Source organism: Culex quinquefasciatus, chromosome 2 (assembly GCF_015732765.1).
Source record: "Culex quinquefasciatus strain JHB chromosome 2, VPISU_Cqui_1.0_pri_paternal, whole genome shotgun sequence".
NCBI lineage: Eukaryota > Metazoa > Arthropoda > Insecta > Diptera > Culicidae > Culex > Culex quinquefasciatus.
The window spans coordinates 96,076,951-96,101,413 of NC_051862.1; the positions used below are offsets into that span (position 1 = coordinate 96,076,951).

At 41.5% G+C, this 24,463-nt stretch overlaps 1 protein-coding gene and 1 long non-coding RNA gene across 4 annotated transcripts; one reads left to right on the forward strand and one right to left on the reverse strand.

The window, feature by feature from the left end:
- Positions 1 to 789: 789 nt before the first annotated feature.
- On the forward strand, positions 790 to 22,792 carry LOC6031452 (protein strawberry notch). Of its 3 annotated transcripts, none has more exons than XM_038250967.1 (13): positions 790 to 1,118; positions 8,260 to 8,365; positions 14,435 to 14,638; positions 14,837 to 15,004; positions 18,071 to 18,297; positions 18,385 to 18,469; positions 18,530 to 18,915; positions 18,975 to 19,381; positions 19,441 to 19,594; positions 19,657 to 21,394; positions 21,453 to 21,591; positions 21,655 to 22,018; positions 22,090 to 22,792. In XM_038250967.1, the coding sequence occupies exons 1-13, from the start codon at positions 1,107 to 1,109 to the stop codon at positions 22,333 to 22,335; spliced, it is 4,236 nt and encodes a 1,411-aa protein (XP_038106895.1). In that variant the 5' UTR covers positions 790 to 1,106; the 3' UTR covers positions 22,336 to 22,792. The 3 variants fall into 3 exon arrangements, with proteins under 3 accessions (XP_038106895.1, XP_038106896.1, XP_038106897.1); XM_038250968.1 differs by having other exon boundaries at positions 18,071 to 18,252; XM_038250969.1 differs by lacking the exon at positions 14,837 to 15,004.
- On the reverse strand, positions 22,632 to 24,447 carry LOC119766429. Its single transcript, XR_005276960.1, has 2 exons — positions 23,057 to 24,447; positions 22,632 to 22,993 (listed from the first exon to the last, which is right to left on the reverse strand). It is a non-coding gene; the product is annotated as an uncharacterized LOC119766429 (long non-coding RNA).
- Positions 24,448 to 24,463: the final 16 nt, after the last annotated feature.

A 24,463-nucleotide genomic window follows, 5' to 3' on the forward strand; every position in this document is an offset into this window, starting at 1 on the left:
ACAGATTACAAGTTGAATCATTTTCGCAACATCGAAAATACGTGTGAAAGAGAGAATTAGTTCAGCGAACCTGAAGGTAGAAGGAGTTTGTGTTCGCTGGAGAATTTGCGGTCAGAATTTCCTCAGAAATATGTAGGGGTTGGCAGGTCAGTTCGTCAGTGTGTGTAACCCTCTTTAAAGAGGGTGTCAAACTTAAAAGAGATCCCGTTCGTTTGACGACAATTGGGGTCAAACCATCGGAGTTTTAATGTAAGATATTTTTTCGGATTAAAGAGAGTACATACATGTACTCTTAAAGGAGTATGTCTGCCTGTCATGACTTTTCGGAAGGATTCGAGCGGAATCTGAGTAAAAATGAATTATTCGAAATGAGCGTGTATTTTGCATGGCAGAGTTCGTCACAAGCAGGCCCCTCGTCGCCCTCGTCCCATGAAAAAGCATTTTTTTAGTTTTCAGCATCGGGTATTCGTCAACTGACAGCTGTAAAACCAAAACAAAAAATCTTCTCCGCTCGCAGCACTCACACACACTCATGCACAGTGGGAATTTATTGAAATCTACCTTTTTATTACAATTAAATTATTTAGGAATGGTCCGTCAAGTGGAATGTACAGTAAATTAACTTTTTTCTAACAATATTGGCAATGAGGCATGTATCTTCCTAATCCCGTTTTTTTAGAGTAAAAACAGCGGGGTTAGGAAGTTTTTCAAAAAAATTTAACCAATTTCAACTGCTTTTCCCACTGTGCAAAAGTAAAGGTAATCAGGCGAGCACACCATTACGCCGTGTCAGTTTCATTCAAGAGTTTCTGCCAATCGGTCGCATAACAGAATTCGTCCTCTGCCCTGCTTACTCACACGAACAGAGAGACAGACTGAAGTGAAACCTTTTTCCGCCTTCACTGTCAGTCGCAGTGTGGGAAGGTTAGTGGAGGAAAAAATCGTATTTTTTTCGTGATAATTTTCGCGAATTTGGTGGCTCTTTTTCCGGATTCGACGGGTTTCGGGGTGGGGAATTGGTGAAGTTTAAGTGCGAGTGGAAAAAGTGCCGAAAGTTGCTCCAGAAGTGACGTTTTTGCAGCGAGAAGTGCGGGACGAAAAAAAACATGAACAGAATGGTAAGTCGATTTTTTTTTGTTTTGAATTTTTGCGTTTGCTTGCGAGCGTGTTGTCCGGCGGGATCTTGATCGCGTGCGTGCCTTCTACAATGTTGCACATCATTCTGAATGCATCATTCATTAGCGAAAAAACAACAGACGCAAAAAATCTAAAAAAAAAATATTGCAAAAAAATCCTCTAACATAACCATGAAAAAATCATCCCACGCACACACACACACAACCACCCCACACCACACATGGGTTGTCAATCGAAATCGGAAATGTCAACCCAACGAAGAAGCACCTGTTCAGTGCCTGCTGTGATGCTTCCTGGATTTGTCCCCGCGATCCTGCCGGCGATATCCGGGGCTCGGGTCCGTCTTTTGCAGCAGGGCGTGGCGTCATTTTATTGATTCTTGGCTCGGCGGCGGTTGTCTATATCTGCGACTGTTGGCCCGGGAAAGGAGAGTTTCTTAGCGCGCGCCACCCCGTCCCATCAACGACGAACACATTTTCCCCTCGTGTTTGCGGTGGTGCGCGCGTGTTGAACCGAGAGCACACACGTTTTCTTATGTTTATGTACGGACTACGGAGGCCGCCTGGCAAGCATGCATAAAGAGGCACATAGGCAGGACACTACTCACAGGGCAGGAGACCGGTGGTCAAGCATAAGGATGTGGCCCCGAGATAATGCAGATTCCGCGGATCTGTAAATTAATGCCAATCACCTTTGTATATTGTTGTTGGCATCTAGATTGTCTGATAATTCCTGACAATAACCCATTAAAAATTGTTGCCTAACTTTCCTCAGAGTTGATAAATTGTCAGTTCAGTAATTGGAAGAAAAGGATTTTTCGATGCTGTGGTTGAGCTCTCTAATACTGATGAGGCTACATTAGTTGCTTGATTGAAACAAATGTTTGTGTGTCGTCTATTAACATCATTTTTCATCTATTAACAACACAAATTTGAATATTTGGTTGTATCATTGCCGAGGTATGGCTTTTGAAGTTAAAAAAAAAAATCAAAATTTAATTATTCGCTTTAGAGCACTGCCTTGGCTTTCCCGATTGCGAGATTCCTACTGGAAACTAGGTGTCCGAAGAATTGCCTGCCAGCGACTCTACCGAGGCAGGATCCAGGGAGACGACTCCTACACCTGGACTGAGCTAATGACATAACCTCTAGGTTAGATCGGGACCAACATTTACTTCCCCGTCCGACGGAAGGTGTGATCAGACAGTATCGTCTTGAAGAATGCCCCCGGGACCTTATGGGTTTGAACCCAGGCCGACTGGGTGAGAGGCAACCACGCTTACCCCTACACCACCGGTCCCGGTCTATTTGAAGTTTGCAGTTTCAAAAAACCTGTGCCAAGATATCTCAACACTGCTTTGACCAAATCGGATAAAAATTTTTGTGAAGCCTCGTTGAACCATTTCCGTGTGCAGGCCGATTTTCAAAAACTTTATTATAAAAAAGATAACATTTTTTTATCTTTTTCATATTAAAAATTGTCAGTTTTAGATTTTTGTATTAGGGGAAAAATACCCTTTCTAATCAAACACCTATCTTCGTCATATGGAGAGTTTGATGCTCGATTAAAGCTCCAAAAATACTTTTCAGGCTATAAACTTACCAGCAACAGCACCGCCTCGAGTAAGCACGCAAATTTATGCCACTTACTGGCCAAAAAGATCAAATTTAATGCACTTTTGATCATAATTTCTATTTTGCGAGACCATTTCTCATCATTTTGGTGGCACAAACATCCACACGCAAGATGAGAGGTTAACTGCTTAACGAAAGTCGCCATCAATATCTTTTCACTTGCGCTAACGATTTCAAAGCGTTTAAGATATGAAATTGCTTCCAACTACCGGCAACATGTTCTTTTGACCGTTACTTAGTCACTCACTTGAAAAATAATCCCGAAACATGTAAATAATTAGCAAGCACCAACAAAAAAACAAACGCGCTAAGTCTTTTGACGTTTCATTTTTTTTTTTCGATTCTAATCGAAGGCTGAAGAAAACCGAGCGAGGAGCGAAGGCAAATAAAGAACAAAAGGTGGCCACCAACACCACCAACATGCTGGTGCAGCGCCAGTTAGAATCAGCAAGTGCTGCCAGGAAACTTTCACTATGAATGCTACTTTTCGTTAGTTTTCGCTTAAAATTTCATCAATTTTGGCAGCACTAAGCAGACCCAAAAGAGCGCTGGAAGAAAAAAAAGATCTAAGCTAAGCGTGGCCCAATGCACTCGACTGATTAGAATGCCTTTTTGAAATATATTTTTTTTTTAAATGCTTGTAAAAGGAATAGCATAATCTTTAATAAAAGTGAAAATAAACAGAAATGTTCATAAAAAGTTGCTCTACTCGTTGGTGTACTTGGTTTTAATGAATTTCAAGGAACAATCCAGATTATCCTGCATCATTCAAACACGACCGCTTATTAGGCTTAAAATGGGCATATTTCCCCTATTTCAAATTGCAAAATATCAAAATGAGGGTTTAAATTTAAAAAAAAAATACGACTTTCAGATTCCAAAAAGTGTCCACGTGGTTTATGGATGGTCCCCTAGATGGATTAACAATTTTCATAAATAAAATACAGTCGACTCTCTGGTTGTCAATATCCAAAGGACCGTCGAGGAAGAGAATCATTAGTTTATAGAACGATGCAAAATGAAGACTCGATTGAAAATATTTTTTTCTTGATACCCAGCTATGGGAGAGGATCATGGCAACGTACATCAAACAAAAACAAACTAATGTCAAACACCCTTCAAAGTTTCGTTTCGCCAAGAAAAATGTCTATGCAAGCCATGAGAAAGTGAAATTATTGACAACCGGAAGAGATTTTTAAAGCAAACAGAATCCAAGGGACCGTCGAGGAAGAGATCCTTCAAGCAAGGGAAAATATCGAGGAATGAAGATAATTGAAGTATGCAGATTGAAGGGACTGAAGAATTCATCGATAGATGGAGAATTATTGATGTCGAGAAGATCGAAAGCCAGAGAGTCGACTGAAGTTGCTTTTTTAAGAAACTTGTCCATTTCAATCAAAAAGTTTTTCGAAAATGTAAAAAAAAATTAAAATTCAGTAGTGCAGTGCCTTTGGGGACGCGCAGTCCTGTTTTTTCGTGTTATTTTCCGTCTCTTTTGTGTCGCTGTTCGAGTGCATGGGGTGATTGGCTATTATAATTAAATAATGGCATCAGTAGTGCAGTGCCTTTGGGGACGCGCAGTCCTGTTTTTTAGTGTTATTTTCCGTCTCTTTTGTGTCGCTGTTCGAGTGAGTGCATAATTGGCAAAGGGAGCGCGTGGTCGTAAAAAATATTCGGAGTGAAAAGTGATTTTATTTTTGTGTGTGCTTTTTGTTTCACATTTTTGTCGTGAATTGTGTGCTGCGAGGAGAAGATTACCCTCTGAAAATGCAGCGTCATCAGTGCATAATTTGAAAAGGGAGCACGTGGTCGTAAAAAAATATTCAGAGTGAAAAGTGATGTTTTGTGATTTTCAAAGCCCTTCCTATATCATCGTTGATCGGAAGGCACGGCGTCGGGTGGACTGTGTTTTAATTTTTTGCGGTGAAAAAGCCATTTCTATATAATGAAAGAAAGACGCACTGACAATTTGGATCGTTAAGTTAATAGTGGAGCAAAATAGCTGTGTGTGAGTGAGTTTGTGTGTTAACCAGAAAGACCTTCCCATAGCATCGTAGCTCGGAAGGCTCGCCGACGGGTCTGTTATGAAAGTCCTCCCCATAGCGTCGTAGCTCGGGAGGCATCGAAAAGCCAATACCTTATCCCACTAACCCAAAAAAAAATTAATCACGTGATGCTTGAAGGAGATGCTGTGGATTCAACGGTCTCAAGCGGTATCAACAAGTATATAGCGAAAAACTATGTGCTTGATGAGTCTGCAACTTCAACTATCGGACTAACATTCCTCCCTTTCGTTGAACTGCAGGCTTCTTGGGAGGGCGCCGGTATTGACTAATAAAGTCGGGGTCTTCAGGGGTTAAACAGTGAACGGATGGTTGGCTCCCACTGATCATTTTTGATTCATTGTTTAACTTCAGCTGATCTGTCAATAACGGAGTAGCAGCTCATTGGCAGTCAACCATGCTCATGCTCAATGTAAAAAAAAAATTAAAATGAAAAATCTGGCAAATTTGTAATTCTAAGAAGACTTTTATAGAAAACCAATGATACAAAATGGCTTATTTGGAGTTTGATCTAAATTAAAAATATAAAAAAAAATTTTATGCGAAATTCTCGAGAAGGATTTTTTTAATTTGGTTAAAGAAAAGAGTCAACAAATAAAAATGTTTGCTATGAAAGCTTGATGAACACCGCGACGCCATATGTCAGGCAGCTACCACGTGGTTGAAATATTTGCAAAAAAATACAAATTCGCTATGCAGAGATTCTGAATTCGACTAAATAATATCAGGATTACTCGAAATGATCATTTTCTAGTTAAAAAAAGGTTTGCAATTAAATATTCCAGCCGTTTCTCACCCACGTGGTAGCTGTCTGACATATGGCGTCGCGGTGTTCATCAAGCTTTCATAGCATGCTAAGGAAAATTTGATGCTTTTTGAGAGAAAACCGTTGTTTCCGGAGACGGAGATGCGCGCAGCCAGTTTACAACCAAATGCGCTGATATTTGGCATGAAAGTCCCTATGGGCATGCTCTACAAGGGACAAATTGGGAGACTGGTCGAAGTGAATTTGACGTACCCAAACAGACACGAGTTTGACGTATCCAAACGAGCATTTGCCTTTACGCCCAGCAAAACTTATCAGTGTTGCCAAGCTCAAAACATACGTTGCCAGATTGATTTAGCCAGCTTAGAGCAGTCTCCCTATTTAGGGTCTCTAGATCAGACCCGACCAGTTGAGGTTATGTAAATTCAGACCATTTTTCAAACTGCTTGTAATTGTAGGTAGGTAAGTCAGATCTTGAAAATTCTTAATCCACAAGAAAGGTAATTTCAGAACCTTTCTGAAAATATATAATTTGGCAGGTTTCCTTGTAAAAACCACATTTTATACTATAATTTTAATTTAATATGAAACAATTATTTTAACATAACCTTTTAAATACATGATAAAACTGCAATTTAAATAGCAACTTAGGGGACGTTAAGATGGAACGATTAAAACCATTCCGGCTAAAATCGGCTGAGCCTGTGCTGAGATATTGCAGTGCCATTGATTTGGTACACATGCCAAACACACAGACAGCTGGTGATTCTGAATCGATATGTAAAAATGAAGGTAGGTCTGGGGGGTCTAAATAAAAAGTACATTTTCCGAGTGATTTTATAGCCTTTCCTCAGTATGGTGAGGCAGGCAAAAATAAGTCCTTTGAATGAACAATACATAAATTGTCAGGCAGTCATGCAATTTGAACGGAACCCGTTCTGCGTTCGTTCTCTTTCTTCAAAACGAACTGAACCCACCGCGCAGGAGCCATTGGTTTTCGTTCCAAAAACAGAACGTCACTTTTTCGTGCCGTTCTCTTCAAAGTTTGGAACGCGTTCTGTGAACCCGCCTGTAGCCAGAGGCTCTCTATGGCAACTGTTAAACTTAAATAAACATTCAGTAGAATGATTTGTACAGAGCTTAGTTAGCTCGGTGGTAACATGCAAGAACAGTATTCAAAGGAAGTGAGTTCGAATCTCATTTTTTACAAATCAAAGGACACTCCAGCTGGGAGGATAGGGAGACTAAATGAAACGGATAAAAAGCAAAAAGCACCCCAACTAAAATGGAAACAAAAATTTATTGCCACCGTGATTAAAAAAAAAATCAATGCTTTTCTAGTTCAGGAAAAAAAAGAGATTCGAACTCACTACCTCTGATTACTAAACCTAATTGTTACCACTAAGCTAGCAGTACTGATATGTATACAAATGATTAACAGTCAATGAAGTTAAGCTAGTCTACTGAGGTCTTATCAAAGGAAAATGTTGAAGTTCTGAACTGGGTTCTCCGTTCGTTTCTAAAAAGCCTACTGAACGAACGTTTCTTAGAGACGAGCGTTCGTTCTCAGAGCTGTTATTTTTCGTGTTGCTGTGTGAACTTGAACGAACGGAGAACCCGTTCAAAAGCATGACTGTTGTCAGGACCTGATCACCTCCGAGGCGTACTGAGTCAAATTGTACGCTCTACACGTTGGGGAGCGTTCTTTTATTACGTAACGCAGTAGGGGAGGGGGTCGGAGGCCGTGTTACGCTCCATACAAAATTTTTAAAATTTGTATGGAAATTTTGTTACGAGGGGGGGAGGGGGTCTAAAAGTCCGATTTTTCGCGTTACGTAATAAAAGAACGCTCCCTTGGTATTGGTTGTCTCTATTGCAAGATCCCTTCTAGGTTGGGACTATCCATAAACCACGTGGACACTTTTTGGGAATCTGTTACCCCCTCGTGGACAATTGTCCATACAAAAAAACTTTTTGTATGGATCGTGGACAATCGCCATACCCCCTAAAGTGTCCACGTGGTTTATGGATGGTCCCGTTCTAGGCGTTTAAACGCATTAAAAAAGCCTAACAGAGCCTGACAGAAGAGAGGGTAAAGAGAAGCCACAAGAAAACGTTCTCTCTCTTTTATTGTGCCGTTCGTGAAGATGTTTCTTGACCCCCTTACTTTTGAAGAGCGTACTGGCCCTACTGCAGTTCTGAAAACGTCAATAAGATTTTCGCTGAACTGAAAGCTGGAAAATTATATGGAGCTGACGAAGCTTGCTGAAATTTCAGGAAATTTACTTCACTAAAAAATTGCCGTCATCAGGGGTGACATTAGATCGCCAACGCTCTCCTAAGCGCTAAGAAATCCTCCAGGTACAGTACGTACACGCACTCCACGCCAAAGCCGTACTAAATATCTCCAAATGGCAATTTCACTTGATTTCAACGACAATAAAGCGATGGCTTCCAGCATTGAATAATTAAGCTCAACTCTATAGCAGCTAGGCCGCGCACAAAACCTATTTATGTATCGCGACCGTCATTTCATTACATACGCTCAACTCAGCCTCCCACTCCGCCAAATATTGCACTTTATCCCTTTATGCTTAGCCACTCACTCTAACCAACCCTTTTCCCCTCTTTTGTCTGTTTGTGTTTATTTCCTGTGCAGGCCACCAAGAAAGCATCCCTCGGGTATGGAGACGACGAGGAGAACGAAGATTCGTCCGGTTCCGACTTTGACGAGGATGAAGATCCAGATGAGATAGAAGTGCCAGGTAAGACGCGAAGAAAATATGTTTTCCAAATCAATAATTAATTAGAATTCCTTTCTGATGTTTGATTCGATTCAATTCCTGAATAAGATTAGTAGTCTTATCGAAATTTATGCATACCATGTTTCAATTTTCATCTTATCGTTTTCTCAAATGACTTGTTGTAAGGTGAAGTCGGTGGAACAATCGCGAATCTTAGCCATGGTCCGTTTGAAACTATGTGTTGTACATTATTGCCACCTTTCCGTTATGTACGCGCACATATTTGTAACTAGAAAGCTCTGTGATATTCCGCAACAGAACGGAATCGATTCGACACAGCCGCGGTTACTCTTCCCAGGAACTCCTCGTCTTCGATGCGGTGGTGACGGACGCGTACATGGCCACCCTAAAACTTGACATTCCACCCACCCACTGCTGTCTTTGCTCGCTTCCAACCCTTCTAATTTATTCGTCTATTTAGTTTGTACCCTCGCGTCTCACCCTTCCGATAAACTCGTCCTCATGGTGCGGCCCCCTTTCGAAGCTTATCAAAACGCTTTAGAGTTTGATTCCTTAGCAAAACTTGTCCTATAATAAACTGTCCCGACTAGGTTTCCTCTGCATGAGTTCGACAAAATTGAAACCTGTTTCAATGGCATAATTCCTCGAAAAATTGTTAAAAATCGCTTCAATCGCTAGTCAAAGTAAATTTATATTATCTGAAATCGCCGAAATTATTAAATTATTCAATTATTAAATTATTAAATTATTAAATTATAAGAAACACGAAATTAGGAATTCGCTTACGCATGGAAATGGTGGTCTTAGGGCATCTCCACCGCAGAGATCTAATTGCGTGGCAAACCTATCGGTTGGATCCTCAGTTTTAGCTTTGCTCCGTAGCTAATACACGTTTCCGCACCGCTGGGAGCTAATTTGGCTACTGAATCAAGCCCACCGCGCGGGGATCTAATTTATTCATTTTCCAATTTTAGCCGTTTTGTTGATCAAAATCAATGAAACTATGTTCTAGTATGATAGAACATGCTTCCAATTGCATTATATGTCCTAATTGTTTGCTTATATCAATAAAATATCATTTTCAAATTTTTAAAAGAGTTCATCCGATTTGCTCCCGACATGTTTGCACCCCAACTTTCGCACCGCGGGTAGCAAAGCTAGAGCTAAATTAGCCTTCGAGTTCATTCAGCGAAGAAAAAGTTCATCGGGGATCCGTCGAGTAGCCAAGATAGGTGCTCGAGAAGTCCCCGAGCTGCTGGTGGCTAATTTTTTCAGCGATTTTTAGAATTATTTGTATTTGTTTTGGTTGAAGATGCATTTATTTTGATTATCAAATTTTCATGAATATTAAAGAAATGAGTAATTTGGTTCAAAACGATTTTATTTAATTGAAAAATTGTGGAGTTTATCATTTTTTGTATTTTTAAATGAAAAATAATCAGCCACCTGTGTTTAATATAAGCACACCATTACAGAAAAATTAAACATGAATGTTCAAAATTTAAAAATAACTTAACCGATTTGAACATTTTTAAATTTGTTATTAAAATTTAAATTTATATGTAATTGGGCCAATTTGAGTTTGTACACAAAGGGTGTATCTTGCTTACGTCAGTGGGGAGTAAGATAAAATTACGAATGCGTTTTTTTTATTATTTATTTTTTTCATTTCATTTAAAAATAACAACCCCATATAAAAAAAAACAACCAAGAAACGGTCAGGGCCACGAAAAGATTTTTCTTAAGCGGTACGCAACTAAAAAGTAACAAAAACGAAAAGTGGCGTTTGACGTTTCTTCTCGCGGCGCTTGTTTGCAATATGTTTTGATGAAAAAATCGAAGAATTGGAATTTTTCTTTTTGAATGCGACTTTAAATCACAAACGTTTTAATAATCTTGTATTCGATATAATAATATTGAAAATCCCCACCGAATCTCAAAATGCAGAATTTTGAAATTAAAAGGACAGATCTCGGATTAGTTTTCAAAAAGCCGTAAGAGCCATTGGTAAACAAAGTCCTTTTTGCATCGGTATTCGACCTAGGGGAAATATACCATTTCTCAGCCTATTTCTATTATCGGCCTATCAGCACTTTGATCGTGAATTACAACTTCCATAAAGTGTTTTTGACCGTTTCAAACTAATAAATAGTTCAAATAAAAGTGAGCAAGCAACTCTTCATTGTTGATGTATCTGGAAATATTGATTTAATAGCGGAAAACTGCAAAAGTAATGAGAATTGGTCGAATGGCTTAGAGTGATTAAAATGGGTATATTTCCCCTACTTACGAAAAACCAATATCAAAAATGCTCGAGATTGTTCATCTACACGTCCTTCAAGTGCCCCATACTTGAAATAAATGAAATTTTGTTTCATTTTCGAGAAAAACGAAAATTAGTGTCAGAGGTCACAGTGGCTCTTACGGCTTTTTGAAAACTCACCCGAGAGATATAGTTTTTTGGTCGAAATGGAGTAAAAAAAGAAGTTGTCTTTATAGCTGTCGGCCCACATGTCGGCCACCAACCAGTAACCTCTGGATTGTGAATCCAGTGCACCGTCCAATTGATCCACACGGACGGGATCGAAATGAAGTAAGAGTGAAAAAAGCTTGACAATTATCATACAAATATCTATTTTCTGTCTGAAAAACTCAATAATAAATATTCTTAAATTTGGAAATTGAAAATAAAAAAATATGCAGAATTGAATAACAATTTTAATATTAAAGTATTTATAAATTAAAGAGCTCAACAATTTAAAAAAAAACGTTACTTAATCCACCTTTAGGTGGTTGGTGCCTTCCTCATATTCATAAAGTCAATACATTCAGTAAAAATAGCAACATTCCCCCTTAACATGTTTAACAAATCAACTTTATTTATCAAAAGAAATGAGTCTTTTGATATGGTTCGCAGACCATCAATATTTCTGGCTCATCGGCAAGGTCTGATAAAAAAAACCTATCCAACGATAGTTCGCATGGAAGATTCAGACAATATTTTTATCACAATATCTGAAATCAAACCTCTAAAAAGTGTATAAATAACACTTAAGTGCCAATAACTTTTAATAGGGTTGTCAGATCCTTGATGTTTTAGGCTTATTTGAAAGGTCTTTCGATTATCTAACTAACGATGGGTCGCATGATAGACCCGGACATCATTTTTACTGAAATATCTGAGATCCGGCCTCCAAAAAGTGTATAAATAACACTTAAGTGTCAATAACTTTTGATAGGATTGTCAGATCCTTGATGTTTTAGGCTCATTTGAAAGGTCTTTCGATTATCTAACTAACGATGGGTCGCATGATGGACCCGGACATCATTTTTACTGAAATATCTGAGATCCGGCCTCCAAAAAGTGTATAAATAACACTTAAGTGTCAATAACTTTTGATAGGTTTATCAGATCCTTGATGTTTTAGGCTCATCTGAAAGGTCTTTCGTTAATCTAACTAACGATGGGTCGCATGATGGACCCGGACATCATTTTCATTGAAATATCTGAGATCCGGCCTCCAAAAAGTGTATAAATAACACTTAAGTGCTAATAACTTTTGATAGGATTGTCAGATCCTTGATGTTTTAGGCTCATTGGAAAGGTCTTTTTAATACCTTTCTGAAAATGTATAACATGACAGGGTTTCTTACAAAAACCACCCTTTTTACAATCTTCCGGACATACGCCAAAATCGTTTTTAGCATAACTTTTGAAGTACTTTACTAAACTTCATAATTTTCAATAGGGACTTATGGGACCCCAAGACGAATCGAATGAGACCAAAACGGTCCAAATCGGTTAAGCCAGTGCTGAGATAATCGAGTGCATATTTTTTGGTGCACAGACCCACATCCCTACACACACACACACACACAGACATTTGCTCAGAATTTGATTCTGAGTCGATAGGTATACGTGAAGGTGGGTCTACGAGGTCAAATTAAGAAGTTCATTTTTCGAGTGATTTTATAGCCTTTCCTCAGTAAGGTGAGGAAGGCAAAACACAGAAATTATAAGTCGAAATTCCAAAAGCTTAATATTTTTAAAATTTTGAATTCATAATCAGGAATTTAAGAATTTAAGAATTTAAGAATTTAAGAATTTAAGAATTTAAGAATTTAAGAATTTAAGAATTTAAGAATTTCAGAATTTCAGAATTTCAGAATTTAAGAATTTAAGCATTTAAGAATTTAAGCATTTAAGAATTTCAGAATTTCAGAATTTCAGAATTTCAGAATTGAAGAATTGAAGAATTTAAGAATTTAAGAATTTAAGAATTTAAGAATTTAAGAATTTAAGAATTTAAGAATTTAAGAATTTAAGAATTTAAGAATTAAAGAATTTAAGAATTTAAGAATTTAAGAATTTAAGAATTTAAGAATTTAAGAATTTAAGAATTTATGAATTTAAGAATTTAAGAATTTAAGAATTTAAGAATTTAAGAATTTAAGAATTTAAGAATTTAAGAATTTAAGAATTTAAGAATTTAAGAATTTAAGAATGTAGAATGTAGAATTTTAGAATTTTAGAATTTTAGAATTTTAGAATTTTAGAATTTTAGAATTTTAGAATTTTAGAATTTTAGAATTTTAGAATTTTAGAATTTTAAATTTTAGAATTTTAAATTTTAGAATTTTAGAATTTTAGAATTTTAGAATTTTAGAATTTTAGAATTTTAGAATTTTAGAATTTTAGAATTTTAGAATTTTAGAATTTTAGAATTTTAGAATTTTAGAATTTTAGAATTTTAAAATTTTAGAATTTCAGAATTTTAGAATTTTAGAATTTTAGAATTTTAGAATTTAAGAATTTTAGAATTTTAGAATTTTAGAATTTTAGAATTTTAGAATTTTAGAATTTAAGAATTTAAGAATTTAAGAATTTAAGAATTTAAGAATTTAAGAATTTAAGAATTTAAGAATTTTAGAATTTGAGAATTTAAGAATTTAAGAATTTAAGAATTTAAGAATTTAGGAATTTAAGAATTTAAGAATTTAAGAATTTAAGAATTTAAGAATTTAAGAATGTAAGAATTTAAGAATTTGAGAATTTCAGAATTTCAGAATTTCAGAATTTCAGAATTTCAGAATTGAAGAATTGAAGAATTTAAGAATTTAAGAATTTAAGAATTTAAGAATTTAAGAATTTAAGAATTTAAGAATTTAAGAATTTAAGAATTTAAGAATTTAAGAATTTAAGAATTTATGAATTTAAGAATTTAAAAATTTAAGAATTTAAGAATTTAAGAATTTAAGAATTTAAGAATGTAGAATGTAGAATTTTAGAATTTTAGAATTTTAGAATTTTAGAATTTAAGAATGTAAGAATTTAAGAATTTGAGAATTTAAGAATTTAAGAATTTAAGAATTTAAGAATTTAAGAATTTAGGAATTTAGGAATTTAAGATCAGGATTGCATGTTTTCAAAACCGCATTGGCTTATTTAAAATGTTTTGCTTGAATTTTGCTTTTTGCTCAATACACATGACTTGTCTCTTGCATGTCCGGCAGTTGATCGACAATGCGTTGACCAAAATTTATCAATCACAGCCCCAATCTGACCTAAAAAACTAAACTGCATCACCCCAGATTGTCAAAAGTAATTGTTTTGCTTGAAAAAACCATCCGTTAGACGATTTGCTCCCGGTAGATCCCGGAGCTAACCTGAGTTTTGTTTAGATTCGGATGAACACGAATGAACTCGAATCTAAATAAGCTCTCGCACAAGTACCGCGGTGGGCTTGACGCGGGTGCCAAATTAGCTTTGCAACGCAATTGGGTCCCGGCGGTGGAGATGCCCTTAGCGGGTTGTAGACTGGATTTCGTCATGTATAAGTGATGATCGTCCAGCCCATGAAACACGAAATTGGGAATTGATTATTTACTAATAAAAACTAATTAAATTAAATTGAGTTAAATTTATAGAAATTTTGAACTCCTCAAACTTTTTATTTTTATTTTTGGAAATTCGAATTTTTAATACATTTTTTAGAAAAATAACGCTGAGTATTTGGAAACAATAAGGTATATTATCATTGATAACACATTTCTCCCCTCTTTCTCCAGGTGGTGGCAAGGATCTGGCCACGGTGGCCACACTCACCAAAATCAAGACGGAAGTACCAACGCCCACGTCGTCACCGGCGGCCTCGAACGTGTCCTCCAAAGCTAGCGGTAAGATTCCGGCCGGCCTGATCAAGAAGGCAGCCGGAAGCTACGAGGTGATCAAACAACCGACCATTCTGAAACAGCCCGGAGTTGGCAGCAGTGGTGAGTATTGTGATCGTTCACAAGCCGTTTAGTGTATGGTCGGGCCCGAGACTAGATTCAAGCGCCGGGAATCGCGTGTGCGGATGGAACGCGCTCGTTTTTCTACATCTCGACTCCATCTCTATGTCTGTTTACTTTCTTCCCATTTCCCTGTGCGCTCACGATCTGGATCTTTTGTTGCAATGAATCCGTACACAGTGTACGGAGCCAGTGGTAGCAGCAGTGGAATGGGCACGTCGTCCATCGCTGTTGCCGGTGGCAGTGGGTCGGGAACAGCCGGAACGTCGCTTCCACCCGGGGCGACCAGCATTCTGGGTGGGCTCGGAAGTTACTATCCGCCGAGTATTGCCACTCTGCTGGCGCAGAGTAAGTCTGTCCGTTAAAATTGTCCATATTTCTGCAGCACTCTTTTCCTGTTTTTGTTGTTGCTTGTGTCACCTTTTGTCGCAGATTTTCAGTTCCGATTGTTTTAGTAGAATTAGTAACAGTAACGACATTCATATTTTTTTTTTTTTGCAATTCTGCATAATTTTAATTTTGAATCTACCAAATAAAGATTAAAAAAAAAATGGTTGGAATTTCCTTCATATGTTTTTTTGTTATTTGATATTTCTGAAATGTCTATTTTTCCATATTTTGGAATTTTTATTTTTGAGTCATTTGTATTGTCTAATATCAGATTATTATTGAATTTTTCTGTAAGAAAATAGATATTTGTATGATTATTGTCAAGTTTATTTTCACTCCGGTTCCGCCAGGGTGGATTAATCGGACAGTGCAGTGAACTCACAATCCAAAGGTTGCTGGTTAGTACTAGCAATAGTTGACAACGCGGGCCAACAGCAATAAAGACAACTTCTATTTTTTAAGCCGTTTCGATCATAAAACTAGATCTGTCCCTTGATCTGCCCTTTTTGTTTCAAGACTCTGCATTTTGAGATTCGCCAGGATTTTCTATTATTCTAACGAATATTAAATTATTAAAAAGTTTGTAACTTTCAGTCGCATTCAAAAAGTAAAATTCATTTTTTATTTTATTTTTTCATCAATAGATATTACAAACTAGCACCGGGCCAAGAAACGTCAAACGCCACTTTCCGTTTCTGTTCCTTTTCAGCTGCGTACCGCTTAAGAAAAATCTTTTCGTGACCCTTTCATTGACCGTTTCTTGGGCGTTTTTTTATATGGAGTTTTGCGTTCCTTCCGATCTGCATATCAGCCTTAAATCATCAGTAGGCTAAATTCAATTTGAGGCAGCCCGGGTGCATGTTGACAGCTCCCATCTCCCATACAAACTGAGCGGGCCCAATGGGCCTAAGATGGCGGCCTTCGATATTATCTCGCAAAACTTTTGAAAATGGCAAATAGTTTAATTAAAAAAAGTTTTTGTCTTGTTTCGGTTTAAAACGACAAAATAAGCAGTCTGGAATCATTTTCTTCAAAAACTTGTTTAGAGATATGCCATGTTCAAATATTAGTCTAGAACAGTTGAAGTGAGCGTGCCGCGAAATCCGTCACGAAAAAAAGTTTCCCATGCAAATTTTGAGTTGCGTATTTAACGTGGAGGTCCAGAGTGGCAGAGCGTAGTCCAATTTTTTTTTTCTTGTGGGCTGGTAGAAGCGTTCAAAATTGAATTTTGGAAAATGTTAAACCATAGGGATCAAGAAGACATTCTGAATTTTCAGATGGATTAACTAGTTTTAAATTTCATCAAAATGTGAATTCACAATGAGTCGATTTGTGAAAACTTCGTAGACCGTCTGCCCCCGTTTTGGTTTGTTCCCACCGCGATAACTCTGACTGGGGTCACTTTTTTGCAAATAGGAAAACATGATAGGAAAGAGCAAGTTCTTACGATTCTTATGATACCATAACATTGATATTTTTCTCGAAAAATATTGGAGCACTAAACGCATGAAAAAAATATTTTTGAAAAACTCGCAGCCGCCAACAGACCACGCGACAGAACGTGAACGTGAATTACACATAAATAATAACTAGAATAATTTTCTTACAGTGAAGAAAAACATATTGAGTTCATTTATAAGAAGTTTGACTAATTTTAATCTAAAAAACGAAGTTGACTTATAGCTGTCGGCCACTCCTGCTAGTACCAATCACTAGTGTCATCCTTTTTCAATGACTTTTCAACTTACTTCAACTAATATTTTCTCCCGGTAATATCAAATTCTCGATTTCTCCTCTGGTTTCCCTGTTTTCCCGAGGAGGCTACCCTGCTGTAAAGACATTAGACTTATTTTATGAATGACCCTGTTCAACATTGACCGTTGCACATCTTAGCCAAATATTCCCTAACACCCATCAGCGCAACGACGCAGGGGCCGCAGAGCGACGCGACGCAAATCTACTTTCCTGTTTTTAGCATTCTCTTGGTAGGGCCGTCGTGCGCGCTCGCGCACGCACACACACAGAGCACTTCGAAGCATTTTCAATTTTTAGCCGCACGCCACTCTCGTGCTTCACCTTATGGGCGGACTCCGACGAGGCCCACTGGCCATCTGTCGGTGAATACGCGCAACTCACGAAAACTGTCATCTTAGGGTCCGGCTGATTTGAGGTCATTCTGAACATGGGAAGTTTATATGAAAACAAACATTAATTTTGAAATAACAATATAATAAAGCACACTGGTGCTGAACCAACTTTCAACAAATCAGTTCAAGTCCCTGGGTATGCCGACAAAATCCGGAGTTGATGTAAAAACAGCTCTTAGGGAGCTTATGATAAAATACAGCTTTTAGGATTTTAGTTTGTAAAAGTTTCAATAGATTAATTGATACCGAGGGATTCCAGTAGATCTTCCAATCTGCATTCCCGCAACGACCCTGCAGCGACACCGCTGCCAATACATACCACTCGCCTCCATCCAGATTGACTTATTTATGCACGGGTCCGAATAGGTATTAATTGCATCAGTTCGCTATAGTTTTGCGTCCATTCCCGAAACCCGCCAGCCTTGCTCGCTCGCTCGCGCGGCTTGTGTAAGGCATAATTTATTCAATATCTATGTATTGGTCGTCCTGCGTATAATTTCCTGACGACTGGGCAAGAAACACTTATTGTGTTCGATTAGAAATGTGCCTCTATTTATCGTGTTGTGCAGCTAGCGTTATAATTTCCGTTTCCCTGCGTGTCCCTTCTTACTTGCTTGCTCTTCAGTCGATTACTAATTAACGATAGGCATCGCCGGGTTGGGATGCAAACATCTTGCAATCGAATTAGCGCTGCAAAATGCATCTCGCGAGAATATCGATTTGTGGACGGACTGTGCGTGCATGTGACTTCTTTTTTTTTATTAGCTTATTTCAGCTTGAGTTTATAATTATTGAACCTTAGTTGGATTAGATGTTGGACGAGTCATAGATTGATTGGTGATTTAATTAGGCGATGTCGTTTTCACGCTTTCCACAGTGGGAATGGCCGCAACACTGGGCTATGGCGGTGGTTCGTCGGCGACCAGCATGAACCAGCTGACGAGCAACCAGATCATGATGGAACACCTGAAGGCGCTGGTCACGGCCAACCCGCACTACCTGACGAGTGGGATTCCGAATAACCTGCTCTCGCAGATCTTGATGGCCGACCCGAGCAAGGTACAGCAGCACCAGCAGCAACAACAGGCTGCACTGAACAATTATGTATGTGGTATTTATGATTTTCTTTAGTTTTGATTAAGAAGCTTCAGGTTTTGTGAACAAATTAATAGCTCTTTGATTAAATTGTAGATGAACCAAGTTCCGGAAGAGGAGGAAGCGGAAGATGAAGAGCTTGGCGTGGCAGAAACGTACGCCGAGTATTGGCCCTCAAAGTGTATGTTAATGAATTCAATATCTCTTGAAACCATTCAATCAATTTTATTTAATTTCGCAGTAAAAATCGGTAAAAAGCACCCGGACCAGGTGGTCGAAACGGCGTCGCTCTCTTCGGTGGAACCCTCCAACGTGTACTACAAGCTGTCGATCCCGCCGGAAACCATCAACGGTGGTCTGCTGAGCGCCCTCCAGCTCGAGTCGATCACGTACGCTAGTCAAGCCCACGATCACCTGCTGCCGGACGGATCGCGGGCCGGTTTCCTGGTGGGTGACGGTGCCGGTGTGGGCAAGGGTCGTACCATCGCCGGCATCATCTTCGAGAACTATCTGAAGGGGCGCAAAAAGTCGATCTGGATCTCGGTGTCGAACGATTTGCGGTACGACGCGGAGCGGGATTTGCGCGACATTGGCGCGAACCGGATTCAGGTTCACGCGCTGAACAAGGTAGCATTTTTTTTTGCTGGTTGATCTCGATCGCACCTAAAAACCTTTCCTCTCTACAGCTCAAGTATGCCAAAATCAACTCGACGGTGAACAACAACACCAAGAAGGGCGTCATCTTCGGCACGTACTCGGCGCTGATTGGCGAGTCGCAGAGCACCAGCGGCAAGTACAAGACGCGCCTCAAACAGCTGCTGCAGTGGTGCGGCGACGACTTTGACGGGGTGATTGTGTTTGACGAGTGTCACAAGGCGAAGAACCTGTGCCCGGTGGGGTCGAGCAAGCCCACCAAGACGGGGCTGACGGCGCTGGATTTGCAGAACAAGCTGCCCAAGGCCCGCGTGGTATACGCTTCGGCGACGGGCGCCTCCGAGCCGCGTAATATGGCCTACATGGTGCGGTTGGGAATTTGGGGACAGGGAACGCCGTTCCCGTCGTTTATGGACTTTATTACGGCCGTTGAGAAGAGGTTTGTGACTTTGATTTCTCGTTTAGTTTCAGCGATTACAAGGTTGCTTCTTCTTGCAGAGGTGTCGGCGCGATGGAAATCGTGGCGATGGACATGAAGCTCCGCGGGATGTACATTGCTCGGCAGCTCAGCTTCCACGGCGTCACGTTCAAGATCGAAGAGGTACCGCTGACGAAGGAGTTTAGGCAGGTTTATGACGAGTCGGTTGAACTGGTAATTGTTCCGCGGCACTCGAGTTGAACTCCTTGAATTGACCGGCTTTTTCCTTGTTTTAGTGGGTGGAATCGATGCAGAAGTTTACGGAAGCGGCCGAACTGATTGACGCCGAGAACCGCATGAAGAAGACGATGTGGGGACAGTTTTGGTCGGCGCATCAGCGTTTCTTCAAGTACCTGTGCATCGCGTCGAAGGTGAACCACGCCGTTAAGGTGTCGCGCGAGGCGATCAAGTACGGCAAGTGCGTCGTGATCGGTCTGCAGTCTACGGGAGAAGCGAGAACGTTGGAGCAGCTGGAGCGAGACGACGGAGAACTGAACGACTTTGTGTCGACAGCGAAGGGAGTGTTTCAGTCGTTGGTGGAGAAGCACTTCCCGGCGCCGGATCGAACGAGGATCAACAGACTGCTGGGGATAGAGGCGCCGAAGAAGACGCAGTTGGAGCGGATCTTGGAGGAGATTGATTCAAAGCCGTCGGCCAGCAGCGGTGATCTGAAGCGGAAGAATCAAGTTGTGGGACGAGTTGGAGCTGCCAAACCTAAGAAATCCCGGCGCAACTCGTCGGACGAAGATTCCGACAGTGAGGAGTCGGATGATGGTGGGGGCAAGAAGGGCTCGGAAAGCGAGGCGGAAGACAGTAATCACGATTCGGACAGTGCCCGAAGCAGCGATTACAATCCGTTCTATTCCGGCTCGGACAGCGACGACGATCCGTGGGTGGGCAAGACGAGCAAGGTGAAACCGAAGAAGCCAAAAAGCCCGAAGAAGAAACCGGTTTCAACGCAGGACAAAATTCAAGCTCATCTTTCGAAAAAACAGACTGAAACCAAACCTGTGATGTTCCAGGCCAGCAACGGCATTTCGATCCAGCTGGGACCGCCGCCAAAGGACGCGATCGAACGAGCCTGCCAGATGAAGGACGAACTGCTGGCGAAGATCGAGCGACTTGGTGACCGACTGCCGGCCAACACGCTAGATCAGCTGATCGATGAACTGGGAGGGCCAGAGAATGTAGCCGAGATGACTGGCCGAAAGGGACGCGTGGTTCAGAATGACAACGGAACAATCCAGTACGAGTCTCGGTCCGAGCAGGACGTCCCGCTGGAGACGCTCAACATAACGGAAAAGCAACGCTTCATGGACGGTGAGAAGGACGTGGCCATCATTTCCGAGGCCGCTTCCAGTGGTATTTCGCTGCAAAGCGATCGACGCGTACGAAACCAGCGGCGTCGAGTCCACATAACGCTCGAGTTGCCCTGGTCGGCCGATCGAGCTGTGCAGCAGTTTGGTCGTACGCATCGATCTAACCAGGTCAACGCACCCGAGTACATGTTCCTTATATCCGATCTCGCCGGAGAGCGCCGCTTTGCCTCCACGGTGGCCAAACGGCTTGAATCGCTCGGTGCGCTCACGCATGGCGATCGTCGCGCGACGGAAACCCGCGATCTTTCTCAGTTTAACATCGACAACAAGTACGGCCGGTCTGCGCTCGAGTCGGTGATGAAGACGATCATGGGCTACGAACAGCCGCTGGTTCCTCCGCCCAGCGACTACAAGGGCGACTTCTTCAAGGACATTGCCGGAGCGCTGGTCGGCGTGGGGCTGATCGTCAACAGCGAGCAGATGCCGGGCGTGTTGAGTCTGGACAAGGACTACAACAACATTTCAAAGTTCCTAAATCGAATCCTTGGCATGCCGGTCGAGCTGCAGAACCGGCTATTCAAGTACTTTACCGACACGCTGGTGGCCATCATCGACCAGGCGAAGAAGCGCGGCCGGTTCGATCTCGGCATTCTGGGTAAGTTACGCGGATGATTTACGTAATCGCACGATCCTAACTGCGAAACTAATTGCAGATCTCGGAGCGGCCGGGGAGAATGTAACCCGCGTCAAGATTTCGCGCTTCATCCGCAAGCACTCGACGGGTGTCGCGCCGACGGAACTGCACACCGTGCAGGTCGAGCGCGGAATGATCTGGCAGGAGGCCATCGACAAGTAAGTTCAGAATCATGAGTCATTTCAAGCGAACAATTACTAAAACTTACATTGCGTTTTCAGGTGGGCCGATCTGGGCGGCGAACGGGAAGGCTTCTACATCTCCAAGCAGGCCCGCAACGGTAAGTACACGGCGGTCCTGGCGGTGGAAATCGAAGCCGCCCCGCCCAAGTCCAACCTCGGATCGAAGAAGAAACTGCCGGAAGGCAAGAGCAAGAAGGACATCATGTTCCAAATCTACCGACCCAACACGGGCCTGCAGTTCAAGCACGAGTCGCTGGACGAGCTAGAGAAAAAGTACAAGAAGGTGCTGAGCGACGAGGCGGAGTCGCACTGGACGCAGCAGTACGACGCGTCGGTCAACACGTGTTCGCACAGCTACTGGAAGGGCATGTGCCGGTACGTCACGATGGGACAGGAGTGCGAGGTGAGTGTTGTAACTTGTAACGCGGCAGCAGCATGTCGTACCACAAATGAAACACAAAATCTACTCTGTAGGTTGGCCTGCGGCGACGTACGTACTACGTGCTCTCCGGGTCGGTCCTGTCCGTGTGGGCCCGGGTCGAGAACAGTTTGGCGGCGCGCGTCGGCAACCAGAACCGGATGCAGGTAATCAGACTGAAAACCAAGGAAGGGATCAAAATCGTCGGTACGCTTATTCCCAAAAACTGCGTGGAACACCTCGTCAAGGATCTGAGCTCGGACGCGGAAAAGGTCGAGGAGCAGTCGTTTGCGGTCAAGTGAATTCGTTCGTTCGTTCGTTCTAGCTTGTTACCCACCTTACAAGAGTCATAAAATAGTAGCAACTACCATTATTAGCAGCAAACATACTTATTCTTCACACTGTAGTCGTCGCCCCTTGGATAGTGTGTTTTGTGTGCGTTTTTTTCCGCAAGTTTTTTCAATGTGGTATGAGTGTGTGAGTGCGAAAGTCGTGTTTAGAACAAACCAAATTAGGAATTTTCACCCGTTTTTAGAAAGACAATTTTCGGAAGCAAGTTTCTCTTTCACCGCGGAACAACATATGATATGAAGACGCGTTAAGCATTGTAAACTGATTTGTTTTATTTTGTTTTAATGAGATAAAATCTATTATGTACAAAGCACACATCAGTAGAAATTACCCGCTAGGACTTTTAGGGCATAAGTTATTATTGCTATGATACAGTATAGTGAATAAAAAAAATCGTTGTGATGAAGACACTGTGTGTTTGTGCCAGCTGTGGAATCCGAAATCCTTGCGCGACTCGGGCCGGAATAAATTAAATGCAACTGGTGTAGGATTCGCTCCACGTCGATCATGGTGATCATGGCTCGTTTTGGTAGATTAAAATAAGATCCTCGTCGGTTCCGCTGACCCGCCGCGACCGGTCCATCGCGTCGAACGACATGAAGCACACTCCTGAAACGAACGGGGCGGGCGATTAGTTTGGACGAAGACATGTGGCGAAGATGTGGTTCTTACTGTCTTTGAAGGCGGGGTTTCTATAAAGAAACTTGTTTATCCTTTGATCGTACCCACACAGCACGATGTAGTGGCCCATGTAGGGAGGGTTTAAGCCCAGACAGGACCTGAAAAAGAATAAAAGTTGGTACATTTGGAAGACTCAGCCCGCGAAAGAAAATGGCCCTCAAATCGCACGTTTTTCACCCCCATCAGCACGTAACCTTTCTATTTCAGCGCTTTTAGAGTTCAACTAACGTCTAACTAACGACACTTCTCGGACATGATCGAACCTATCGTGTAGCGAACATCGACTCGGACCACTACTTGGTGGTGGCAAAGCTTCGGCAACTCATGTCTGGCAAGTCAACCAGATTCAGTGATTCAAAGACCGTACACACATTCAGGAGACGGGCAAATAGTTGCGGAGGTAGCAAACCCATCTCTTCCGTGATAATAATAATAAACTGAGCTTGCTGAACAGGATACGAGCTACCGGAACTACCTCGTGGGAGTCCTGCACCCCCTTTGCCGCTATTCAACCGGTACCGAAATGAACACCAACTTCACCGTATTGGTCGTCCGGTTCGGTTGTCGAGCAACCGACGTATCTGGCCGTATCCAAATACATGGTTCGCCAAAGATAGTCCTAACCAATCGACGTTCGAAAACATCATGCGATTGCAGCTTCACATGGTGCACTTTGTAGCAGACGTGCGTCGGCACTCAATAGCAGCTTGTTTTGATGCACAGTGAGCAAAGATTAACTCTGCCGGTTTACGAAGGCAATCATCTCAAAATGTGGTGAAGTGCTATTGAGTGCCGATGCACGTCTGCTTTGTACGTCTTGTGGAGTCCACATTAAGCACGACTAACGGTGATGGAGCGCCTCCGAAATTCTCTGCTGCATTTATTATCCGACGTCACCAACGATCAGAGGTACACAAACTCCTACACGACTTCGAATTCGTCCCCGTCGATCCTCACGATCGGTCCTATGCGAGCCCTTAGGGACTCATGTCCCGTATGAAGCTCGCCCGCCTCATAACACCTTCAAGCCCAATGTTGAAACAGAGGCCGGAGAAACCGTCGCCTTGTCGCCGTCCCATGCGCGATCGGGTCGGACATAGGACCCGAAATCTTCACGCTGAACCGTGCCTCGTCCATCGTTTATTTCACCATTCTGATCAGCTTCCCGGGAAAGCCGTTCTCGTACATGACGAAATGACCTTCCGTAGCACTTCGCGATCGACTGAGATCGATTTCCCGTCCACGAAACCGGCCTGGTACGTACTAACGAAATCCTTTGCTCGCTCCGTCACACTTTGTAGTCCACCTTGTGAATTGTGTCCATCTTTCCGCTCCTCATGTAGCTGTTCTGTGTCCTAGACTTTGACTATCTGCCAGTGTAGGCAGGCTGTCAGTAAG

Excerpts from the sequence above, each read along its gene's own strand:
- LOC6031452 (XM_038250967.1), top strand. Across the intron at positions 19,382-19,440 it reads ATTACGGCCGTTGAGAAGAG|AGGTGTCGGCGCGATGGAAA; the intron begins GTTTGTGACTTT and ends TTCTTCTTGCAG. Across the intron at positions 22,019-22,089 it reads CGATGGGACAGGAGTGCGAG|GTTGGCCTGCGGCGACGTAC; the intron begins GTGAGTGTTGTA and ends TCTACTCTGTAG.